Below are 19,313 nucleotides of genomic sequence, written 5' to 3'. Positions count from 1 at the left end.
TTTTAATTAAGCTCCAGAGACTTTGACGTGCTGCGGAACATTGGGAGAGACCTATTCCAGGGAGAAATTAGAGCAACCCAGCAAGGCTTCGCTGCTGTAGACTGTCACCATTCTAAGTAAACATCAGACCTCACCTGCCCCTACGGCACATCTTACTCGTTTTTCAGCTTTTCACTGATTTATTTTGCCAAATGTAAAAGCAGAGGTGCTTTCATCTTTTTATGTGTGGTTTTACAGCCCCTTGACTGGCTTGCGCAGCTCGCACTGGGCCGGAGATTCACCTTCGGCTGTCTATTGGCCTTGGCTTTGTGGCTCTTAAAAGAAATAGAAAGTCAAGTAGGGATTAGTTGGAAGTTGTCAGCCATCATATATTAAACTTTCTTTTTACCATTGCTTTGAAAAACCCCATCTTGGAGCTAAAAGTTGGAAGATTGTGTCATTTTTATTTAGCTTTGATTTACCATTGGATTTTGTTTTAATGCCTGAACATTTATTAGAAGCTAGAATTTTCATTTCAAAATGCAATAAAATATCTTTTCCTCATCACATAAAAAATGTCTTTTGGGGAAAGCCAGTGTAGAACTGCTGAGCACAAGTACGTCGTCTGTAACGGAGAAACCATTAGTCCTTTTACTTTTTAAATGGGGAAGAAAATGTGTATGCAAAGGCTTTTTAAGTATTTTGAAACATTTGTTGAACATACATTAGGTATTCCATTAATAATATAAATGGCATAAAACCACAGGGCAAGTTAAAATAATTAAATGAACACTAAATATAATGCCCGTGCACTTAGAAAGCTTTGTTTTAGGTATGTTAAACCTAAGGAAGTTAATACCTTTTATGGCACACCTGAGATTTCTGATCTATACTGGCACATTTTAAAGAAGCAAAAATGCTATAATTATATAATGAGAAAGTAGGTAAGTTTTTTAAAACAAGGAGAAATTAGAATGAGGATTTGCATCATCATAGACCCTTTTAGGACCAGAGGCAGACTTACTGTAAAGCTAATGAAGCTTCAACATCAAGGCCTCACTCCATGGGGCATCTGAGTGTTGGGCATAGCCAGGGGCTGCAGAGGGATCTCAGTCTACCAAATTGCCAAACAGACCTCAGAAGACTAGGACCTGAATTCCTAAAGCTCCAGCAATTTGTCGTGATTTCTTTTAACATCCTAAATAAATATTCATTTATGTAGGTAATTTTGTATTCATTTTCATAAGAAGGGCCACCCAGGTGATAGTGAGCTCCAAGCTGATTCCACACGTTGTCTGGCCTCCTTTGATGGGTGTTTGCTTCCATTCTTCTGTTACTACCAATAGTGCTGCAGTGAATAACCTGGGACACACTCCGCTTGCTTGTGTGGGAGTATGTCTACAGGATAAACCCCTAGAAGTGGAATTGCTGGGTCAAAAGTCGTATGTGTTTCCAATTTTGATACTACCAAGATTTCCTCCGTATAAATTATGCTAATTTTCACTCCCATCGGAAGCACAGTGAGTGCCTCTTTTCCACACAGCAAGCCTGAGGTGTTATCAAGCTTAGGCATTTTTAAAAATCCAATTAAAAAAAAAGGCATCTCTGTATAGGTTTAATTCTCCTACCATGAGCGAGGTTTTCAGTTGGGTAAGAGCCATTTGTACTATTTTTCTGTGATTTATCTGCTTATTTGAGCTTACTGATCATTGATAAATTGCATGGTTTGTCTCAGGCGTGTATTTTTGTGTGTTAGATATCATATATTGTTAGTTGCTTTCAACTCAAATCATGGCGACCCCGTGTGTTGCAAAGCAGAAAACCTTGCTGCAAAGAGTTTTCTTGGCTGTGATCTTAACAGAAGCAGATCACCAGGCCTTTTCTGCTGGGTGGGTTCAAACTCACCACCAACCTTTAGGTTAGCAGTTGAGTGCAAACCTTTTGCACCACCTGGGGACTTGGGTATCAAATACATTTATAATATACATTATGAAAATTGTATGTGTATATGCACAGTTTTCTTTTTCCCTGCTTCCCATCTAGATCATGTTGACATTCTGCTTTGGAACGCCCAACCAAATTTTAGTGGCATTGGTTGTGAGGATAAGAGTAGTTTTTGTTTTAATTCACCCACCTACTTTTTTTTTTTACCCAATAGGAGCCCCGGTGGCATGGTGGTTAACAGCTCAGCTGCTAACCAAAAGGTTGGCAGTTTAAACCCACTAGCCACTCCTTAGAAACCCTATAGGGCAGGTCTACTCTGTCCTATAGGGTCACTATGAGTAGGAATTGATTCCACAGCAAAGGGTTTGGTTTGGTTTTTATTACCTACGCAATAAGAAACGTTCTGTTCCAGCATTAAAAAAATTGTAATTGCCCTCTTACCCCACACTCAAGTACCACATTACTTAAAATGTTCTGGAATTAGCTGAATGAAACCGTGGTAGCATAGTGGGTAAGAGCTACGGCTGCTAACCAAAAGGTCTGCAGTTCGAATCCACCACGTGCTCCTTGGAAACAATATGGGGCAGCTCTACTCTGTCTTATAAGGTCGCTATGAGTCAAACTCGACCACGCTGACCACGAGAGAAACAATCAATATTAATGTGAGGTCTCCACTGAGACATGGAGAACATAATATTATTAGGTTTGTTTATGATACTCATGGAGAGCAAACCTTTAGTAACAAAGGAGCATATTTTAATTGTAATTATATTTTGTTCACTGGTTATCATCCCTTAACTTAGTCAAGTGTTGCTGTTGGGTGCCGTCCAGTGGATTCCAACTCATGGTGACCCCACTTGACAGAGTAGAACTGTCCCATAGTATTTCCAAGGCTGTAATTTTTATGGGAGGAGATCACCAGTTCTCCCGAAGAGCCACTGGATGGGTTCAAACCAGCAACCTTTCAGTTAGCAGCCGAGCACTTAACCGTTGTGCCACCAGGGCTCCTTAGTCAAGTGTATAAAGGTTAATTGTTGTTCTTACTGTTGTTAACACATTTTCTTTGCACAGATTTATGTTTATATGAGTGATAATGAATGGAAGTGATTCCCATATCTGATGTCTGAACTGAACCTCTTGTCTTCCTCACCATACTGACAACCTGCCAGTAATCCTAAACATAGAACACGGCAGAGAGCTTGGTCTCCACCTGATAATCCTAAACCTAGAACATGGTGGAGAGCTTGGTCTCCACCTGGTAATCCTAAACCTAGAACATGGCACAGAGCTTGGTCTCCACCTGGTAATCCTAAACCTAAAAAATGGCAGAGAGCTTGGTCTCCACCTGGTAATCCTAAGCCTAAAAACATGCCAGAGAGCTTGGTCTCCACCTGGTAATCCTAAACCTGAAACATGGCAGAGAGCTTGGTCGCCACCTCGTCACTGAAAACAGAAACTCTGACAAGAGCTTCAAGGCATTTCCTTTCTTTACCTCAGCATACAGCGTAACAACATAAAGACACTCGAGCCCTGTTACTTCTGTCTCATGATCATGTCTGTTATCTTTTCCCCGTTCTCGCTCCCCACTACAAATGTCTCAGATTAAACCAGCTTCACTTCCTACTGGCTTAATTCAGATTTCCAGGCTAGTGTCCTTCCAAGACCTTCTCACTGCTTCCAGAGTGGTCTTTCTAAAATGCGTGCTTAACTTTACAGTGACTCTCAGTGGTCTCCGTGGCACCACCATCATCATTACAGCTACTGTCTATTGAGAACTAAGTTTAAAATCAATATCTCAATTACCCTTTCTGCAATGAGCACCCTGGACATCCTCTTGCCCACAGCACAGTGACCTCTGGTACTGATAGTGGAGGCACCTAAGATAAGAATGTTAAGCACAGTAGCTCATTTAATTCTTTCAACAACCCAGAAAAATAGAATTACTCTTATCAATCACACAGATGAAGTCATAAACAGAAAGCCTAAACTGCGGCAATGTCTGCCTTGTTCCCCGATGTTCTCCAGTGTTCCTGTACCTGGCAGAACACCTAGAACTTGGTGCCGACTCAGTTTTTGCATGTGGCTAGCCAGTTTTTCCAGCATAATTTCTTATAAAGAATTTCCTTTCTCCTTTGAATTGCCTTTGCTAGTTTGTCAGTCGACTGTATTTGTGTGGGCCTATTTCTGGGATCTCTATTCTGTCCCACTGATCTAGTTGTCTATTCTTTTGCCACTGCCATACCGTCTTCATTACTGTAGATATATAAGAAGTCTTGAAGTTGTGTGTGTACAGTAAGTCAACGTAAGCACAGTAAGCCTTTATAGTAAGTCTTAAAGTGTCAGCCCTCTGACTTTGTCCACCTCAGTTCTGTGTTGGCTATTCTGGGTCTTTTGCCTTTCCATACAAACACTAGAATAAGTTTGTTGATATCCACAAAGTACCTTCCTGGGTTTTTGAATGGGATTGCATTGAATCTCTAGATCAAGTTGGTAAGAATTCACGTCTTAAGGATATTGAATTTTCCTGTCCGTGAACATGGGATATCTCTTCATATAATTAGATCTTCTTTGATTTCTTTCATCAGAATTTTATAGTTTTTCTCATATAGATTTTGTACATATTATGTTCAATTTATTCCTGAATACTTTTTTTTTTTTTTTTTTTGGTGCTAATGTAGATGGTATCGTATTTTTAGTTTCAAGTTCCAATTGTTCTTTGTTGGTATATAGGAAAGCATTTGACTTTTGTCTGTTAACTTTGGATCCTGCAACCTTGTTATAATTGCATATTAGTTCCAGGAGTTTTGTTACTTTGTTGTTGTTGTTTTGATTTTTCAACTCTTTGGGATTTTCTACATAGACAGTCATGTTATCTGCAAACAAAGTTTTATTTCTTCTTTCCCACTCTCTGTATCTTTAATTTCCTTTTGTTGTCTAATTGCACTAGCTAGGACTTCCAGTGTGATTTTGAATAGGATTGGTGAGAGAGGGCATTCTTGCCTTGTTTTTAATTTTAGAGGAAAACATTTCAATTCTCACCATTAAGTATAATGTTAGCTGTAGGTGTTTGTAGATGCATATGGCTTTATGTAAGTGGGCCATATGGTACCATAGGTGAAGCACAGTAAAGTATAGAAAGATACCCCTGAGATTGCAGGAGCCAGTTTATGAACTCTAAGAAGTATTCTGTAGTTGTATCTGTACATTTTTGTAGCCAGCTGTATAATTCTCACAACCACGAGTAGTTTGCTTAATAATGCAGGGGTCAGTTCTTCTCAAGCAAAATTTTTTAATTCTCATAAAGTCCTGCATTCAGTTATCTACTTAGATATTATTAAATCTAGTACCTGAAACAAACACTTTTACAAATACAGGTAACGTTTCTAACCACTGTTCTTATCCCCAGACAGAGCAGAATATTTAAGACTTCTTACAGAATAGTTCCCAAATGCCGAAAACTCCAACTAACTGTTATCACCTCTTAACCTCAGTCATTTAGAACCTCTATAGTGTATCCAGAGAAAGTTTATGTCACTCAAGAGTTCTTTTAGAACAACAAAATTTTTATCAGAATTTCTACAATGTACCAGGCACTGTGCTGAGCAAAGGAATACAACAGCAGTCAAAGAGCTTACAGTCTAGTGGAGGAGATTATATTAGTAAAATAATCACATAGCTGATTTGCAAAATTGCACGTGTGGCAAGCTCCCTGAAGGGAACTTACCTTATATATGGTGCTATGACAGTGAGCAGAAGGGAGCTTTTACCTAGTCAGGAAAGTCAGCTGAGAAAATAGCAGTCAAAAAAGAGAAATGATGGATAAAAGGAAGCAAACTAGGCAAATCGGGGAGGGAGTTATTTCCAGAGAGAGGGAGGCATGTGTCCATGGGCTCTGTCACAGGAAATGACATGGACGGTCCCAGGAAGTGGAAGAAGGCAGGACGGCTCTGCAGGAGACGACAGGTCATGTGACCACTTGGCCCAGCTCCTTAGGTCTTGCCTTTGGCTTCTGCTCACCCTCTGGTTAGGGTATTCTTTGATTCCAAAGCTGAAATCATTGGGAGAGAGTGTCTGGTTGGGTCAGCCCCAGCAGTCGTGACAGAGTGGCTCAGATGGGCAGAGCTCTCCCCCAGACCACCACAGGGGGTGGCTCTCCTATTTAGATAAGTGCTTTTATATCAGGTGCCCATCCTGGCTCAACCTGCTGTGGCCACGGTGGTGGGATCCTGGATCATAAACACATTACAGGGAACTTTCCAGAAGCGAGCACCGGGCAGAGCCTGTCCAGTAAATAATGAATGAGGAATTAACTCTGGACCTTTGTAATATGACAGGTTTTAATTAATATCCAAAAAACAACATCCACAATTAATTAATACGACAGATTTAAACTAATATCCAGAAAACAAAACCCAACTCATAGCGACCCTATAGGACAGAGTACAGCTGCCCCATAGGGTTTCCTAGGCTGTGAGTCTTTACGGGAGCAGACTGTTGCATCTTTCTCCCACGGAGCAGCTGGTGGTTTGAACCACTGACCTTTTGGTTAGCTGCTGAGTGCTTAACCACTGCACCACCAGGGATCCTTTAATTAATATAACCCAGTAAATCCAAATATAAAAAAATAATAAATTACTAACTTTTCTGCACATGTGTGTTACTAAATACAGATTTCTACAGGCAACATAATTCATTACTACCGTTCAGTTTCTGCTGTGTGCCGAGCTCTGTGCTAAGCACAAAGGTTGCAGAGATAAACTGAGCGTCCCTGTCCTCAGTTCACAGGAGGGAGAGATAAAGTAAGCCAACACTTACCCTGCGGTCTGGTAGGCATGGTGATACAGTGCGTACAGGGCTCTCGGAGGGAGCAGCCTTCTGCTCCTAGCTCAGTCAGTACCCAGTGCCATCGAGTCGATTCCGACTCATAGCGACCCTGTAGGACAGAGTAGAACTGCCCCCAGTAATAGGAGTTAATCAGAACCCCAAAACCGGGAGGGTCGCCAGGCGGAAGAAACATCATGTGCGGAAGGAAGCACAGAAGCGAGAAAACACGTGGCACCTTTGGGAACTCAGCATGAGCTGGGCGGAGTGCATGTTGTGGCCAAATACGGGATTTTACACTATTAGTAATAATCAAAAAAAAATTGCCATTTATTTGGTTCTACTCACAGCGACCCTATAGGGGTAGAACTGCCCATAGGGTTGCTAATGAGCAGCGGCTGGATTCGAACTGCCAACCTTTTGGTTAGCAGCCAAACTCTTAACCACTGTGCCACCAGGGCAGTTGCTACTTATTAAATATTTCTTATGTACCATAGCGGAGCCCTGGTGGTGCAGTGGTTAAGCACTCAGCTGCTAACCAAAATGTCAGCGGTTGGAACCTGCCAGCCTGTCTTCAGGAGCAAGATGTGGCAATCTGCTTCCATAAAGAATACAGGCTTGGCAACTCTGTGGGGTCTGGCTTTTAGGTACCATAGTATATATGCTTTACGTTCTTAAACTTTGCTATGATTTCCTTGACATAGTGGGATTCAAATTTGTTAAAAATGTTGGAAGCTGTAACGGCTGTGAGTGGAAAAGTGCGCTAGTCTTTGTATTACTTGCAACTGTCTCCAGGAAAACACAGAGAAAGGTTAACTAGAAGAAAGATAGCTTAGCCCTTAAATGAGAAATAAATAATAATAATAATGTCTCTCTATTTTTTTTTTATATATATTTAGCACTATCTTTGTGTGTTGAGAAGACTCCTTGCATAAAATTACATTTCCAGTGATGAACCCTTCTCCCTCATGTCTGCTCTGTACTTGGACACTGATTATACTTTTGCAGCTGTAGTTACTGTAACTTCCCGTTCTAAGGTTGTATCGCTCTTTTTTGTGCCTAAAACTCTAATGTGAAATAGTATCCAAAAGAAGAAACAATCTGGATTAACAGTTTATAATATGTGCAAAATCAAACTATGCTACCAAATTTGTCCAAAGAAAAACCTCTAACCCAGACATCCAAGTGATCTGAAATAGACTAAGCCTGAAGACGGTAGACTTACAAATAATTTTAAAAATTACAGTGGTGTGGAATAGTACAAGAAGTTCTCATACTCAATATAGAAATGAAAGTCACTGCTAGAAACTCGAAGTTTCTTTCCAATACTGCAGAGCTCTGGTTCCCCCAGCCCAGCCCTTTTCAAAATAACAGCAGGGGGAAAAATCCAAGATTTTTGAGTGTGCCAAATTTGAGAAAAAGAGGAAACACAGCCAACGTTATAATATTTACACCTGGGGACGTTCATGAATAAGACAAAACGAGCAGCCTTGCCAATATCATTTTTTAATTTTGAGTGTTTTACCAGTGAGCATGCATTTGAAGATGAAGGAGGCACGGAGGACTCCAGCTGGAACCCAAAGTGTGTTTGTAAATTAAATTTTTAAATATTTTATTCAACAAAAATTGAGTTTCTTCTTTGTACAAGTTCTGTAAGGTGAAGAGCACAACGTGAATCACACATCCCCCGAAACATGGTCATAAAATAGGAGCTCCTGGCAGTGCAAACCGCTGGGTGCTCAACTGCTAGCTGCAAGATTGGTGGTTCAAATCCACTCAGAAGTGCCTCGGAAGTAAGGCCTGGCCATCTGCTTCCTAAGGCCACAGACTTGAAGCAGTTCTACTCCGCACACGTGGGGCCCCCGTGAGTCGAGATCAACTCAGGGGCGACTAACAACAATGTGGTAAACACTTCAGTTTAAGAAATGCTTGCACGATGTGATGGACGTTATCGGAGAGGGACAAATCACACTCTTTTGGAAGAGTTCCTGGTTTTCTATTGATGACTATAAAATAGCGTTTTCCTAGATTATTGGGGCAGCATCATGTTCTTGAGTCAAGATGGCCTCTGCACAGCAGCCACCTCGGCACCCTCACTTCCCTGTTTAGCCACATTACTGCCCCCGTGTCTCCGGACCCACAGTCCGGACCTTCACGTGACAGCAGCCACCTCGGCACCCTCACTTCCCCGTTTAGCCACATTACTGCCCCTGTGTCTCCGGACCCACAGTCCGGACCTTCACGTGACAGCAGCCACCTCGGCACCCTCACCTCCCCGTTTAGCCACATTACTGCCCCCGTGTCTCCGGACCCACAGTCCGGACCTTCACGTGACAGCAGCCACCTCGGCACCCTCACTTCCCCGTTTAGCCACATTACTGCCCCCGTGTCTCCGGACCCACAGTCCGGACCTTCACGTGAATTATACACTCTAGCCCCTTCTTTCTCCCCACCCTTCATCATGCTGGTTTTATCTTTACCTCCCTCCACCTTACCATGTATGTTCCACACGGCCTGAGCCGTTCCAGAAGGCGCCGTGCTTGCATGCGTGTTGTTCCTTCTGCTTGGGCTGCCCTTCTCTCCCTACATCCCCGTTTCTCATTGTTTCTAATTGTCCTGTAGCCTGTAAACTCCCTGAGGTCAAGGGCGCTGCCTCTCTTGTTCACCATGGGTTCATGGTTCTCAATAAAGTATTTGTTAAATGAAAGTAAGTATAAAATGAAACAAGATTGATAATTCATGAGGGAAGACAAGGTTGGGAGGAAGAGCTGGCCTTTTTGTTGTGGGTGCCGGTCGAGTTGATTCCAACTCATGGGACCCCATGTGACACAGCAGAATTGCCCCGTAGGGTTTCCCAGGCTGAAATCTTTATGGGAGTAGATCATCAGGTCTTCCTCCTGTAGAGCCGCTGGGTGGGTTCCAACCACCAAGTTTAGGTTAGCAGCCAACCACGTAACCCTTGTGTCACCAGGGCTCCTTTGGGAGAAAAGAGCTGGCCTAATCATAAGCTGTTAGGTGACAGAAATACGCCTTTTTACAGTCATCACCACCAACAATGATAGTGTCAGCTCATGTCTCAAATAGTTGGGCTCTCTGCTTAGAGGTTAGTACTATGATCTAGGATACTTTGTAGAATACAAACTACCACTAAAGAAGCAATAACCTGTACCTGTTACCCTATTGCCATCGAGTTGATTCCAACTCATGGCTACCCTATAAGACAGAGTAGAATTGCCCCGTAGGGTTTCCAAGGGTGAAATCTTTATAGAAGCAGACTGCCACTTCTTTCTCTCACGGAGCAGCTGGTGCGTTCTAATCGACCTCTCAGTTAGCAGGCAAGTGCTTACTCACTGCAGTCAGGGGTCCTGGCTGTAGCTATTACCCATTGCCATTGAGTTGATTCCAGCTCATTGGGACCCTTTAGGACAGAGTAGAACTGCCCCATAGAGTTTCCAAGGAGCACCTGGTGGATTCGAACTGCCGACCTTTTTGGTTAGCAGCCAAGGCCTTAACCACCACGCCACCAGGGCCATAGAGAGGCTTGAAGCCCAGAGTCGCCAGGTATATAAGTTGATGAACTAGAGCAAAGTTCAAGGTTGTTGGGGAAAAAAAAAGAAAAAGCTCTCTATGAATGGACTGCCTAGAATTGCCGCCAATTACAGAATGTTTAGACCCTGCTGTATAATTTGAACTATATACCAATTGTGATTTTGTGTCTATGAATACTTTACCTCAGAGTTATAGCCAAAGTGCACTGAGAATGTTTTTTTCTGGAAACCTGCATTCTGCCAGCTTGATTCCTTGATCATTTTTGTTCACTACACAGTTAAACCGTTTTGAATTTTTCTCATTTTCTATTTTATGTTATAGAAATTATTTTCATGAGGATTAATTCTTTTCCATCTAAGTTTTACAAAAGGATTTGGTTCAGCGACCTCTTTTTGGTCTTTGTTAGATTTTACCAACTGTAGTGTCTCCCTTTGACAGTTTTTATTTTGATGGTTGTATTCGTTACCAGTGAGATAAAAGGCTACAACGAAACTTTTCCTTCAGCTGTTTAAGGATTTCTTTTTTGTGCAGAGGTGGTCTATCACAGTTGTGCTCTATTTTTTTTTTTTTTCGCTACCCTCTAAAAGAATTTTATACAGCTATAATGCACCTTGCACATATTTGGGTTAACACCTGAAATTTTTCACAAGTTTTAAACCTTTATAAAGGAAGGGGTATCCAGCATATTCTAAATATTGATATTTTAGAATAAAATTGTTATATCACTTCTCAGATGTATTCACTAGAATCAAACGTGTGATTAGGTGTTGTCAAGTCGGTTCTGACTCATAGTGACCTTAGGTATAATGGAACTAAACACTGCCTGGTCCTGCCTGTCTTCACTGTCCTTGCTAGGTCTGAGCCCATTGTTGCAACCACTGTGTCAGTTCATCTCGTTGAAGGTCTCCCTTTTTTCCACTGACCTTCTCCTTACCAAACATGATGTCCTTGTCCAGGGACTGGTGTCTCCTGATGAAGTTTATAAAGTAAGTGGGGTGAAGTCTCGCCATTCTTTCTTTGCCAGTCCCAAAATTGAGATGTGTTGCTTCTTCCTTGGTCTCCCTGTCTTACTGTCCAGTTTTCACACGCATTTGAGGAGACTGAAAATACCATGGCTTGGGTTAGGCGCACCTTAGTCTTCAAGGTGACATCTTTGCTTTTTAAGACTTTTAAGAGTTATTTTGTAGCAGATTTTCCAAATGCAATACACTGTTTGATTTCTCAACTGTTGCTTCCTTGGGCATTGATTATTGATCCGAGAAGGATGAAATTCTTGACAGCTTCAATTTCTTCACCATTTGTAATGATATTGTTTATTGGTCCAGTTTTAAGGATTTTCGTTTTCTTTATGTTCAAATGTAATCCCCACTGAAGTCTGTAGCCTTTGACCCTTATAAGTGCTTCAGGTTATCTTCACTTGAACGTTGCGTCATCTGCATATTGCAGATCGTTGATGAGTCTTCCTCCAATCCTGATGCCACATTCTTCTTTCTATTGTCCAGCTTTTATTCCAGAATAAATCGTTACAAATATTATCAGTATACAATCATGCAACAAGATAAGTATATTATAATTTTGGAAAAGAATTATTAGACATAAAAATCAAAATGACGCAGGAAATGAACCTCTTAATGAGATGAATGGCTAATAAATCCACAGATGAGTATTGTGGTTGTTAGACTCATACAGGAATCAGTACGGAGCTCCTCCTCGCTTTCATCTTTATTGATGGAAAGGGTGAGAAACCTTGTTCACATAAATAAATACAAGGGCATTGAAGTTTTATTATACTCAATTTTTGTTTTTTCTTCTAAGGTATGTGCCAAAAATCATCTAGTTACCTATTGTCAAAAATCATTTTTAATTATATTTTAGCTAAGAGCCCAGTTAGATCCAACTTCAACACCTGGAAACTGGAGAATTGGGAAACCATGTGATATGCAAAAGGATTTTTTTTTAAATCTAGTCATTAGTGGCATATACTTTTCCTATATCTTCATCAATATTTTGGAATGTCCCTTGTTTGTGACTCCTGCCCCCTCAACAGATCTGTGACCTGGGCAATACAGCATAGAGACCCAAACCCCACACCTTTTTTTCAGCCTTTTTTAGTGGAAGAAGGACAATGTGAAGAGGGAGGTAGGAAGAGACCCTGTACTTCCCTCACAGGCTTGTTCTGAGCAGACAGATGAGAAATTTGAGGGTCTGGAAATGGATTCTGTTACATTATTCATTCATACTCATATCTGAAGTCACTGGGTGATGCAAGCCACTAAAGCACTGAGCTGCCAGCCTGAAGGTTGAGGTTCCAGTCTACCTAGAGTGCCTTGGAAGAAAGGCCTGGTGGTACGCTTCCACAAAATCAACCACTGAAGACCCTGTGGAGCACAGTTCTGCTCTAACACACATGGGGTTATCATGAGTCAGAGTCCAATGGCTTAATTAGTATTGGAAAGGCACTGTGTTGCCCACTTAAAAGAGGCTGGCCCTTTGTATTGCTATTTCAGTTCTCCCATACACTTGTCATGTTTTTTACATCTTATAATTTCTCCATGCCTTTGCTGGGGAAAAGAGGAAGTACCGAGACCAAAGGGTGTGTCAGTATTGGAAGAATGGCGTTCCAAACACATTGCTGTCTTTGCTTGTCTTCCCACCGCCACCACCATGCACCACAAGAGCAATTATCAGTCAAACCTGTTGCCTTCGAGTCGATTCTGACTCACAGTCACCCTGTAAGGCAGAGTAGAACTGCCCCAAAGGGTTTCCTAGGCTATGCATCTTTACAGAAGCAGGCTACCACACCTTTCTGCTGTGGAATGGCTGGTGGGTTCCAACCACTGACCTTTCAGGTAGCAGCCAAGTGCTTTAACCACTGCACCACCAGGGTTATTTACATTGGACTAAAAGCTCTTCATTTAAACAGTTGAAGCTGCAAGTGTCTGCTGGATGAGATGACCTCATAAACACAGAACAGTGCACGCCAACCAGCCTTCTACAGTGTCTTCATCAGTTCTTAGCAGGAAATGGACCTTGAAGCAAAATTTAGACTTTTCATATTCCAAGAAAAAAATATTCATAATATTTGCTCTAATATATTGTGTTAGGTGATTTGAGATCAGCAAAGCTATCAGCAAACAAGACCTTTTCAGGTTGTACAATATTAGCTGCCTTAAAAGGCAGACCAATCTGACAGCCTAGTACGTGTCTCTGACAGCATGTTCACATCTGATACACATGAGCGAACAGCAACCCTGTTTTGCTTCTACATGATCATCAGGTAATACGTGTTAAACACACTGGAGCTCGGCAGTTTACAAGGGCCTTCTATTCCATTTGGTTTCTGTGCTTGCTGTGTTCTTCAGTTTTTATGAGAGAATGGGGCTGCCTGCGGGCACAGGCCTAGCCTGGGCTCTCTCTCTCTGCACTTCTAGACACTAAGCAATTAGCTCAGAACAGTTCAGTGGTCACATAAGGAAATCACAAAGTTCCACACGACTTAGAACCAAGATACTTTAATATTCTTGTTTATGACCTCTGGGATGTAATAAAAGTTATGTTTATTACATTTTCAGAAAATGAAACCAAATGAGGTAGTTAGGATTTTGTTGATTCGATTTCGTAGTATATTAAATTTGGAGAACTAAGCAGGCACGAGCCTGGGAAGTTGACTTAAGGAAGAAAACAAAAACCACAAACTTCAAGTATTGATTAAATTACAGTGAAACCTGTGAGAGCCAGAACTCAACAGGACTGCCTTGTCCTTCTGGGTCTCAAAGTTTTCCACCTGTGACAGGGTGCAGCCTTACCACTTTTCTATCCCTTTCTAATAGTGGAAAATTTTTGATATTTTCCTTCTCTGATGGTTTTCCACCTTAAAAGGTTCCAACTTTCGAAGGTTTTACCATACTTAAATGATTTGGAAAAATACCTTAGACCACAGTGAAAAACAGTCTTTAAGAGTTATTATAGAAAGGCCTCAGACAGAGAGAGAACACCCTGTTCCTGGTAAAGGTATAAATAAAATGCAGACAGTTTCATAGTATAAGGCCTGATTGCAGACCTGGGCTTGAAGCCCAGATTTAATAGAAATGTGCATAAACTCAATATTTGATCAACTATAAACGATATCCCTTTACATTTCTACAATGTATACAGAGAGCTTAAACACCCCATCACTTGCCTGAAATAGGATCCCAACTGGTCGCCCTGCCTCCATCTCAAAACCTTCCCCTTCATCCTGTGTTTGCTGCCAGAGTGATGTGTGGAGAACCTGACCGTCACACTGCCACCAAACCTGAGCGCTTTCTCTCTGCCTGTGAGAGGGCAAAGGAAAGGCAGCCCAGGGCACTCCCCAAGCTCATCTGAATGCTAGTGTTTTATATCAACAGTTCATCAATTTTTGCATTGTATTTTATAGTACTTCTTTGTTAATCTTACTATGTTATTGTTATTAGGCACCGTAGAGTTGATTCTGACTCACGGCAACCCCATGTGACAGAGTAGAACTGCCCTATAGGGTTTTCTAGGCTGTAACTTTTATGGGAGCAGATCTCCAGGTCTTTCTCCCACGGAGCCACTGAGTGGGTTCACACTGCTGACCCTTCCTTCAACCGCTAACCTTTCCTTCAGCCGCTGAGCTGTTTTTTTTTTTAATAATTTTTATTGTGCTTTAAGTGAAAGTCTAACAAATCAAGTCAGTCTCTCACACGAAAACTTGCTACATACTCCCAATTACTCTCGCCCTAATGATACAGCCCGCTCCGTCCCTTCACTCCCTCTTTTTGTATCCATTTCGCCAGTTTCTAACCCCCTCCACCCTCTCATCTCCCCTCCAGGCAGGAGATACCAACACAGCCTCAAGTGTCCGCCTGATCCAAGAAGCTCACTCCTCACCAGCATCCCTCTCCAACCCATTGTCCAGTCCAATCTCTGTCTGAAGAGTTGGCTTCAGGAATGGTTCCTGTCCTGGGCCAACAGAAGGTCTGGGGGCCATGACCACTGGGGTCCTGCCAGTCTCAGTCAGACCATTAAGTCTGGTCTTTTTACGAGAATTTGGGGTCTGCATCCCACTGCTCTCCTGCTCCCTCAGGGGTTCTCTGTTTTGTTCCCTGTCAGGGCGGTCATCGCGCCGAGCAGCTTTGTTAGCCCTTCCTTTCCTCCTTGCCTTTAGGCTTCAGTGAGGCCCCAGTTTCTCTATGTTTACTTGCTCCCCGAAGACTGTTGTGGTTCCAGCCTGGAGCTAACAGAGTGATGGTAGGAAAATGATTTTTCAATCAGAAGAGAGAAACCACATAGTACGTTAATTGGGGACCTGTAATGTAAATAATAATGTAAATTATAACAAGAGGTTTAAGCAAGAAGGGAATAAAAACCAAACCCGTTGCCGTCAAGTTGATTCTGACTGATAGTGACCTTATAGGACACAGTAGAACTGCCCCATAGGGCTTCTAAGACTGTAACATTTATGACATGTTATCAGGAGGGACCAGTCCCTGGAGAAGGGCATCACGCTTGGTAAAGTAGAGGAAGATCGTCAGTGAGATGGATTGACACAGTGGCTATAACAACGCACTCAAGCACAACAACAATTGTGAGGATGGTGCAGGACTGGGCAGTGCTTTGTTTTGTTGCTCATGGGGTAGCTATGAGTCTGAACCAACTCGACGGCACCTAACAACAATGACAACAACAGTCATTATGGGAGTAGATCAACAGGTCTTTTTCCTGCAATGCGGCTGGTGGGTTTGAACCTAAAGCCTTTTGGTTAACAGCTGAGTGCTTAACCACTGTGCAACCACTTAAGGGAATGGCTAGCAAGAAATATAACTCTGAGAAAAATAACTGGTAACCAGTTGCCATCAAGTTGACTCTGATTCATGGCGACCCCACGTGTGTCAGAGTAGAAATGTGCTCCACAGGATTTTCAGTGGCTGATTTTTCGAAAGTAGATTGCCAGGCCTTTCTTCGGAGGCACCTCTGGGCGAATGCAGACTTCCAACCTTTTAGTTAGTAGTCAAGCATGCTAACCTTTTGCACCACCCAGGGACCCCTAACAACAAATATAAGGAACAGCCACTGCCTTCCTCCTGAGTGAGAGAAGCCGAGGAAGGGACCCTCCAGGCCCTGCTGGGGAACAAGGCCATAGCCCACCGAAGGGCAGAAAAGTCACTTTATACCGTGCAGGGGAATGCTGGAACTCTGTGCTCTGGAATTGCCCGAGATCCATCTGCCAGGGTGTTGGCGAGGCTGTTGATGGGAGGTGTCTCACCAGAGGCAGTCTGCCACGAAACTGCCCAGGGCAGAGAGTACTGGAGGGACCTGCTGGTCACTGGGTGCTGGTGGCCACTGTGTGCTGCGGGACCAGCCACCAGAGAGGCCTGAGCGCCACCGGGGCCTGCAGAGCAAGCACACCAGGGCCTGGAGGGAAGGCCCCTTTCCTCGCGTGGTCTCCTCAATGTCCTCTCCCGGCAAAACAGTGTCACGCCAGCCAGCAACGGAAAAGCGCCTAAAGGGCACAGGTTGGCTTTTGCAGAACAGACAGCTAAGGGAGAATTTAAAACAGAAAAGCAATAAATCGGTAACACACAGCTTACTGTGGTGCAGTTTGTTCGTCTGACATGGAGCACTTCCGCAGTCAGACTAACTTCTGAATGTTTGTGTGCCTCCTGCCCACTCTAACGAAGCGGTAACATGCTTCATGGAAAACCGCTCCATCAGGTGTTTGTTACCCCACGGTTCCCACAGAGAAACAGTAATAACGTGAGTGTGTGCGTGTGAGTGCATGTGTCTGTGTGTGTGTGCCTGTGAATGTATGTGAGTGTGTGTGTATGTGTATATATGAGGGTGTGTGTGCGCGTGTGTGTATGTGAGTGTACATGTGTGTATGTGCATTTCTGTTTGTGAGGTGTAGAGATAGACATGCACATCAGTGTTGGTGGAAGGGTGCGCACACCCCTTTTATGGGAAGAGATGTCTTTTCCTGAGATTACGCTCACTTTACTGTCTGAGTTTCCAAATGGCCTTTAGTAGTTTGATTTTTTGGTGAAATGATCATAGCAGAAGGTAGCTTTTGTTATTGTGGCTGTTTTATTTGTCTTAGGATTTTTCCTACTTGACAAAATAAAAAAATTAGCAACCCTGTTTTGGTTCCCTTCCTCCCCCTTTTAAACTGCACTTGTCATGAAACTCAAATCTGGGAATCATTGCACTCAAATACGAATTTGTAATTAGAACTCCGGACAAGCCATTATAACGTAACTTTTTGTGAAATGTATATGAAGGAGTTTCGCGTTTCTAAATGTGTCATGTTATGCTCAGCGGCACGGACTTAGGAGCTGATGAACAGAACTTAAATGATAGCTTGCATTCACTGTCTCTGTGTAAAGTAGTCAGTAATAGGGGTTATTATCACGATTTCTCAGATGACGAAAATCAGGTGGAGTTCATTTTTCCGAAGTCCTGTATCTGGTAATTAGCAGAGCAAAGATTTCAGTAACAGTCAGGCTGGCTCCAGAAAGTTTCAGAACTGAAACGCAGGTCTGCTTGCCTCTAAAACCTTCCAGTATCTAGAGAAAGACGAAAACAAAATTAAAAGGTTAGAAAGTGGAATTTTCAAAAAAGCAGAAGATTCTACTCTTAGTCTAGAGTATGAAGATGTGCGAAGGGACTTGGTAACGTGTTTTCGAAGGTTAAGGAACACCACAGGTACAAAACTCAATAACTAGTTTCCACTCTGCCAAAGGAAATGTAAGTGCAGATGATCACAGAGCATACCAGTGCAAGTGGGAAACGGGTTGAAGTCTTGTTAATATACACCCATAGGTCAGGAAGGAATACCTTTGCTGTAGGTCTGACTAGAGTGGCTTCATCAGCGAGGACCTTTCTCATGTAACAAGTGCGAATACAGGTGGTTGCTGAGGTGGTCCCAGCTGCTCGGTGTTAGGGCCCACCTTGCTGCAGCTCCCTCGGCCTTCCTCTTCCTGTTAGCCAGTGGTGCTGCTGCAGTGTCAGCCAGCACACATCATTCGGGCAAGAAGGGGAGAGTGGTGTGCCAGCCCACATGAGCCACGTCACCAGCTTTTCTGACACATCCCCAACTGACTTGGTTTCATTCTCATTAGCCAGAGCTGGGTCAAATGCCATCTTCCGCCAGTCGCAAGGGAACCTGGGAAGACAGGGAGCAGCACTGGCTTGGGTCAGCCGAACTCGCCAAATTCAACCTGCCCCCTTGCTGTAAATAAAGTTCTATCCATTCATTAATGTCTTGTCAGTGACTGCTTCCATTCCACAGTGACAAAGCTGAGTACTTGTGACAGCAACCATTTGGCCTAAAAATAATTATTATCTGGCCTTTTATAGAAAAGCTTTGCTGACCCCTGGCTTAGGCAAACCATGACACATTGCCTGGGGCTGACCACACAGACACTCTGAGGATAACTGGGATTTCATTAAACAAGGAAAAAAGGGAGAAGAGACACTGAAAAGAGCCAACACTTGATGTCACAGGTGGCCACCTGGTCCAATGAATTCCATCCAAGACGTAAAGGTTACCATACACTTTCTGCTTGAAGTCAAAAGGTCACCTTGAACAGGTGACTGTCTGCTCCTTCATTTCCTCCTGAGCTAAATGAGAAAATTTAGAAAGGCAGGAAATTTGCAAATATACGGGATCAAATGATTGACACTGTCGTGATAAATCATGAATTCAGAAAGATAATCCCTAACTTGCTGACTTTTGCACAGCACTGTTTGAGGTGCTCTCAGAGTAAGTCATCGGGACGCCTCGTGCTGACCGGCACTTCTCTTTGTGCTGTTGTTTAGGTGCTCGCATATACCGAGGGACTGCATGGAAAATGGATGTTCAGCGAAATACGAGCTGTATTTTCCCGACGATATCTTCTACAAAACACTGCTTTGGAAGTATTTATGGCAAACCGAAGTAAGTCCTCTTAAATATTTTGAAAGAAAATGTGCTCATATTTAGACGTTATTCATTGGCATAGCATGACACTGTCTTGCTG

General features: G+C 42.8%; 1 protein-coding gene across 5 annotated transcripts in view; it reads left to right on the top strand.

Annotated features, from left to right (window-relative positions):
* Positions 1 to 19,313, top strand: part of NBEA (neurobeachin) — a 914,947-nt gene that overhangs the window by 731,572 nt on the left and 164,062 nt on the right. For all 5 annotated transcript variants that reach the window (XM_064269920.1, XM_064269919.1, XM_064269917.1 and 2 more), the window contains one exon: positions 19,114 to 19,231. In XM_064269920.1, coding sequence (XP_064125990.1) covers positions 19,114 to 19,231 — 118 coding nt within the window. The remainder of the gene's footprint in view (positions 1 to 19,113; positions 19,232 to 19,313) is intronic.

This window comes from Loxodonta africana, chromosome 17, assembly GCF_030014295.1.
Source record: "Loxodonta africana isolate mLoxAfr1 chromosome 17, mLoxAfr1.hap2, whole genome shotgun sequence".
NCBI lineage: Eukaryota > Metazoa > Chordata > Mammalia > Proboscidea > Elephantidae > Loxodonta > Loxodonta africana.
This window is presented reverse-complemented; position numbering and strand designations above follow the sequence as displayed.